A 6,872-nucleotide genomic window follows, 5' to 3' on the forward strand; every position below is an offset into this window, starting at 1 on the left:
GGGGGGGGGATTGTTAATTTGTGAGAATTTTTAATTTGATGAAGGAATTGTGGTATTCTGTAAAGCAAGAAATGTGTCTGTTTTGTATCGTCGAGGCATAGCAATAGTTTTCACAAAAATTGACCTCAGAGAATAAATAATTTTATTTTTATTTTATTTTAGTGGAGATCCCAGCAATGTGCCACAGTGCATTACTACTGTTCCTTACTTCAGAGCTTGAAGTTACTACACTTTCACTCCAGCTGGAAGTTTGAGGCCTGTATAGTCTAGGTTTAAATATGCACTAAGCCAGTAAAATTGGAAATATATGAGTATGCAATGATAATGGAGTGCCTCAGAAAATCAATAAATCAATTTCAGCAATAAACCTAACGGAAGAGCCTTCTTATTCATTCCAGGAAACCTCCTTTGCTTGGCAAGTAACTGAAAGGGCTTTATTATGTTATCAAAAGGAGCCTAAATACATTTGCAGTACATGTTTTGTTTGAACGTGTAAACTATTCATACAGCATCACGCTAGTTGCACTGTAACTTATTTCGGAAGAAAGCGCAATGTTTTCGTAATATGAGGTGACGTAAAAGCGTGCCGCGCGTTCGCTCTGCCCCTCCCTCTGCTGTTGTCAACGAGCATTCTGATTGGCTGAGGCTCAGAAACGAGTACTCTGATTGGCTGAGGCAACGAATCGAGCAGCGTGATTGGCCCAGGCCTGGAAAAGAGCGTTTGGGGATCCTCGATGTACAGGCCGCAGTAGTGCTACCGTTGGAAAATTAACGATAATAAATCACGACAGATTCGCGGGGATCCGAAACTCTTCAGCGCTCCGAAGGCAGTCGCGGAGCAGGTAAAGCGTTTTGGATTTGTGCGGCAGGTCTGTGAAACGGTCGCCGGCGGCCCTGTCGGCCTGCGCTGCGCGAGGAAGCGCCAAAACTAGTCCCTGCGGCCACCACGCGCCTCGCTTTTGGCGCAAAAAGCAGTCATGTACGAAGTAAATACAGAAAGTACATCTGGCCGTCGCGTTTTTGTTGTATTCCGGGTTGTGTTGTAGTCATTTACGTGTCGCCATATTAGGTAGCTAATGCTATTAGCCGTTTAGCATGTAGTGTAATGGCGGAGGGCAAGATGGCGCAGTAACGAGGCTGCATTCGCGCAAGCTTTTAACTGCGTGTTTCTTGTGGTATATTAAAGTGGATCTTACACCCTAATATAGTATTTTGTGTATATTTCTAATTGTATTGAGTCGATGCAACGATAGTAACTTTGTTTCGAACGGACCGGTTATGCTCAATCGCGAAGCCTACTATGGCGACGGCTGGCCTCATGAATATTAATAGGGTCGTTCAGACGTTGCGTGGGGACTGCGGGGGTGCGTAAGGGCACGTAACTAAATTAATATTCATGAGTCCAGCCGTTGTCGTAGTAGGATTCGTAATTCGCCACCGGTATGCTTTGACTAGTTTATCACAATAATCACTGCCCTGATCAAAAGCACTGACAGCGATTTCACACACTTTCTTAGACTCTACAATTATTATTTTTTGTAAATATTACGTTACTGTTCGTCTGCTCAGGGACTAAGCTTGTTTTCACATAGAGATATGTGACGTCATGTTGGAAGTCCCCTCACAGCATTGTTATATTTCTCAAGTTGTTACTAAAGTCTAATGTAGAATTAACCGTATTACTGCACTCATGCATAATGTTAAAAGTGTTATAATGGTAAGAATTAATTGTCACATGAACTTTCTAAATGACAAACTGTCTCACACACATATGTAAACATTTATAAACCACAGTTTATTTTGCATTGATCTACGTTTTGGGATATTCTTTTTTTTTTCTCTCCAAATTTTATATTTGGAAACAAACAGGAATTTGTCATTAAAATCTCCCCGAGGTAGTATGTTTTGGGATATTCTTTTTGTTTCTCTCCAAATTTTATATTTGGAAACAAACAGGAATTTGTCATTAAAATCTCCCCGAGGTAGTCTCTAGATTACATACAATAGTATAAACACTATTTCTTTCTTTGTTTCTTTCAGACACTCTCCTCCCAGATGCCAGATCCACAGATTTGCTTCATGTTTGTGATGCTTTCACGTGACGGGAACTACTGTCAAATGTGAAGGTTTGTTAAATAGCAATGCAAGCGTTTACGCTCACGTGAAGAGAGGATTAATTAGGAATGAATTGTTTAATGAGTATTCGTTGTGATGGATTTTCTGTCATTTGGTGTGTTTTATATACATAAAATTAATATTTTTTACCACACAGCAGTCCTTTATTTATTTACATTCTTTGTCTGTTTTGCAGTATTGTGGAGCAGTCACAGATAATGGATCAAGGTGGAGGGATCCTGGAGCTTCACAAGGATTTAAAAATGCCCCATACAATGATAATGCCAGATTTTGGTAAGGAACCGTCACTGAAATAGTGAGTCAGTTAATTAGCATTGCACTGAATGATGATTTTATATGTTTGTTTGTTTGTTTATGATTCAACATAATTAAAGGCTTTTCAACTTCCAGCTGCCATGTACAGTGCACAGTTTGTATTTTGATGGATGTAAATAAACAGTTTATTTGATTTCAGCAACTTTATGTACATTTCATTTTCCCCTCGTTAAACTGTGCTGTGTGTACATAAGCACACATACTGGTCGTCACTTAAAGGATTAGCTCACCCAAAAATGAAAATTGTCATAATATACCGTATTGGCCCGAATATAAGACAACCCTGATTATAAGACGACCCCCCTTTTTCCAGATGTACCTTTTGGAAAAAGGCTTTTTAAAAACCAAATCTTGTTTTTTCTCAGTAAAACGCATTTTGTCTTCAATTATTTTCATATTGCATATTTTTCCTATTTTAATTTTTGTTTTGAAAGTATGGCTAAAAACTGGTAAAATGTACCAACAATCACATTTAAAAAATATACACTGTTTGATATACCATTAAAAAAAAAAAAAAACAGGTAGCCCATCTGAATTAGGACATTTAGGCTATCCATCTAATAGTAGCCTACCAAAATCTTATTAAGAGTAGAAGTTAAATCTTACTGTAGTCTTCAAATCTGGGTACTGTCTTACGTTTTAAAATCACAAAGGGAGTTTGGTCCCATCAGGCTAACGTGACAGTCACGACTCATGCAGCTGTAAGCTTTTCTTTTTCTTTTGTTTTTACTCGCGATCTTTACAACACGCATTACATTACGTATTTCATGGCACACTCGTTTTATGTGTATTTGGCGCCACCTATTGTTGTGGGTGTATTATTGACATCTTTGTCACCTTTTTCGTTTGTCGAGTTTGCATCTCTGCCTGAGAGGTTTCTATCTCTCCATTTAATGTCCATGTAACCAAAGCGGTTCATCATGTAAAGCTATCATGTCTCTTCACATGACGTGGTTTAAACTGCTCAGTTTATATGGATTCTTTTTAAGGCACCTTTATGATTTTTTTGGGGTTACTTAAGTTTTGGTTACCTTTACCTTCAATAGAGAAACAGAAACCTTTCATGTTTCATTAAAAATATCTTCATTTGTGTTTGGAAGATTAACCAAAGTCTTATGGGTTTGGAACAACGTGAGTGTTAGTAAATGATGACAGGACTTTGATTTTTTTCTCTCTTTGATGGAAAGAAATACCCCAATATTTATCAAGCACTGCATTGAAAGACTTTTCAAGCCTCACATACAGTCAAACCAAAATGTATTCAGACACCCTTCTCACATTATCACAGTTTATTCGCTATAGTTTAGAAAAAGGTAATAAAATATGACAAGAACTCAGAGTTAAACTGTGTCAGAACAAATTCATCTTGATAATGCTAGATAACTTTGATAGAAAGGTATGTAATGAATTCAGCTGAATATTTGTCGGCTGTTAAATTTAAGAACACAATTAGATAATACCAATTTAGTTCAACCAATTACCAAGCAATGCTTCATTTTGTTCAGTCTTCGGTGTAAAAAGATCGCATTAGCAATCAAAGAAAAAACACTTAAGCAAAACATGCTCAGGTCAAAGTGTCTGAATAATTGTTGCTCCCAAATTTTGATCAGTTTTACCTGTAGTCCACTGCATGAAGAATGTTTAGGTATAATATGTCACAGTTCACTTTATTTTGCTATCCTCACTTACATAAATGAACTATAGTGTCCTGCACCCACTAGTAAAATAAAATATCAAAAATGATATCTGGTGTCTGAATAATTTTTGGTTTGACCGTACATCTAGACATATGTATTGTGATGTTCCTCTGTGCAGTTGCAGGGATGGGAGGCCTGGCCCACATTGACGGCGAGCACATTGTGGTGTCGGTGCCGGAGGCCGTGATGGTGTCGGATGAGGGCATCATGCTGGAGGCTGAGGTGGTGGAGGGGCCCGACATCTGTCACGAGGACGCCCTCACCACCGAGGGCGTGATCATGGCCGAGTCCATCCTGGGGGCCGAGGTGGCCATCCAAGAGGCTCTGGGCGGCACGGCTGATCTGATCGAGGAGACGGTGCCCGATCAGGTGTTTGTGGCTGAGCTCATGTCTCCTCACGATCAGAGCCCGCTGGACCACGAGCTGGTGTCCGCAGAGGTCATGGTGACGGACACGGAGACGGTCATCCAGGCGTCTGACGTCACCATTAAAGCAGTCGATGAGGAGGAGGAGGAGGAGGATGCGAAGAGCACTTCGGAGGACTACCTCATGATTTCCTGTGAGTTTGCTGTTACGAGGATTGATGGATCAGGGCTTGCCGCTTACCTTTTTCCCAAGGAGCACATGTGCTCCTCAGTTGAAAAATTTAGCTACGCATTAAAAACATTTAGGGGCGCAATGCAAATTTTTTCAAATTATGTGTTTTAACTTAATAAGGGGATATAAGGAGACATTTACAAGCACAATTATTTAATTTATCAGAATACAGAATGTACACAAGGTTTTTAAATAATGTTGCTTCTGATTTGTTTTAATGGGCTAGTTATGTAATTATTTATAGTCCTATTAAATTGTATGTGGGTCAATACATTAAGATGTCCGCATCAAAATAAATTGACAAAAGTGATTTTATGTTCATAGAAAGCACATTAAATGTAGTAAAGTGTCTACTTTTAAGGTTTCAAATAGGTTGTTGGAGAATAAAATGTCAAAATTTGTTTGAAATAATGTTACATTGTCATTCAGTGTAACACTATTTTTGTAAAAATTCAAACAACATGCTTATTCTGACGTGCACATATTAAAATATATAAAAGAATAAGGGCGCATATAAAATTTTATTGTTTTAAACGAGTAAAAAAAATCTTACTGACAATTGGACAAAACCTAAGATAGTGGCAAATTTTAAAAATGTAAAATTACAACTAATTAGTATTTGGGGTGAAAGTAATTAGTCTTTTAATATGTCATAAATTGATTTTTGTTGTAAATATGCCTGACAAGATTTTTACACTGAATGACATTTTAGTGGGTGTCTTCTGTAAATCAGAGAAAAATGTATATTTATTTTTTGCTCAGAAAAACAAAAACAAAATTGCAATTAATTAAACCGAAAACTTTGTAATTTTTTTGGGGAAAAACAACAATAATTTAAAGCAGTATTACACTTATTGTTTTTATGCTTAAACCCTTTTTCGTCTTTGACCCATGTACATTAGGTATGTGACGGTATCAGATTTTCACAATAGTCGTTGAGGCTTTTGTCACGGTATATGGGCTGCATCCGAAAGCTCTAAAATGCTGCCTTCGGAGGCAGCTTTCCAAGGCATCAAGGCACGTCCGAATCCAAATTCTGCTTTACTTCCTGTCTCCGGAGGTATCTTCTTTTGATCCAATTTTGAAGGCAGCATAGATGTATCCTTCGCTGCCTTTGATATCCCACAATCCTGTGCGTTCCATTCCGTGACGGTTGAGCTGAAAAATAAATAGGGGTGCTCCAATTGATCGGCTACCGATCACTATCGGCCGATAGTTCCTTTGGGATGATTGATCGGCGGTCTCTATAAAGCCGATCTCATAAACCGATCTCAAGCTGATGACGCTGCCGTCAGAGGTTTGGCGCGACATGCAGCACACCGTCTCAGTCTCTGACCGGCGCGGGTGAAATAATTATAATCCTGAAGGTGAGGTACAATTCATATTTCTTCATTAACTTATAAAGTCATTTGAAAGCTTTTTGTGAGACATAATTTCACAAACGCCGGAAATACCGCACGCGCTCTCTCTTTCTTTCAAAATACGCAAATGGCTTCAAATCACATCGCGTCTGCACTATAAGTGTGCTGCACAGTTGACACTTGCACAATCGAGACCGTGTCGCATCGTCACTAAAGTTTATAAATTGCATTTCTTTTTAAAGGTTGATTGCAATTTCACTTTTTTAACGTTAGTGTGTAATGTTGCTGTTTGAGCATAAACAATATCTGCAAAGTTACGAAGCTGAAAGTTCAATGCAAACGGAGATATCGTCTTTTAAAATTCTAGCAGTTTAATGCCTACAAAAAACGGCTGGTAGAGACTACAACGAGTTACTTCCCGGGTTCATGACATCACAAACCCAGATAAACCCCGCCCTCGGGAAAAGGCAGCAAAGGGTGCGGGGTCATGCTGCGATGCTTTAGAGAAGAGGAAGAGAAAACTAGAGGTGCACGTAAAAATCTATTCATATATGAATCGCGATTCTGTCTTCTAACGATTCTAATGGATTCACAAGTTTCACAATCAATGTTCAAAAGCAGCAGTTCTCAATCCTGTTCCTCGCGTCGCCCTGCTCTGCACACGTTCTGCATCTCTCTCTCTCTCCCTCTCTCTCTCTCCCTCTCTCTCTCTTTCTCTCTCTCGCTCTCTCTCTCTCACTCAGCTCCGCTCCAACAATCAACTGTT

General features: G+C 39.0%; 1 protein-coding gene across 3 annotated transcripts in view; it reads left to right on the forward strand.

The window, feature by feature from the left end:
- The first annotated feature begins 676 nt into the window (after positions 1-676).
- Positions 677-6,872, forward strand: part of LOC107674883 (zinc finger protein 711-like) — a 20,561-nt gene continuing 14,365 nt past the window's right edge. Inside the window, exons 1-4 of one of the 3 annotated variants that reach the window (XM_016469025.1) lie at positions 677-869; positions 2,041-2,126; positions 2,312-2,409; positions 4,267-4,707. In XM_016469025.1, coding sequence (XP_016324511.1) covers positions 2,334-2,409; positions 4,267-4,707 — 517 coding nt within the window. In that variant the 5' untranslated portion in view covers positions 677-869; positions 2,041-2,126; positions 2,312-2,333. Of the gene's footprint in view, positions 870-957; positions 980-2,040; positions 2,127-2,311; positions 2,410-4,266; positions 4,708-6,872 lie in introns of those variants that run through there. The other 2 variants (XM_016469024.1, XM_016469026.1) reach the window with 2 other exon arrangements.

Source organism: Sinocyclocheilus anshuiensis, unplaced genomic scaffold, assembly GCF_001515605.1.
Source record: "Sinocyclocheilus anshuiensis isolate Anshui unplaced genomic scaffold, SAMN03320099.WGS_v1.1 scaffold1133, whole genome shotgun sequence".
Classification (NCBI taxonomy): Eukaryota; Metazoa; Chordata; class Actinopteri; order Cypriniformes; family Cyprinidae; genus Sinocyclocheilus; species Sinocyclocheilus anshuiensis.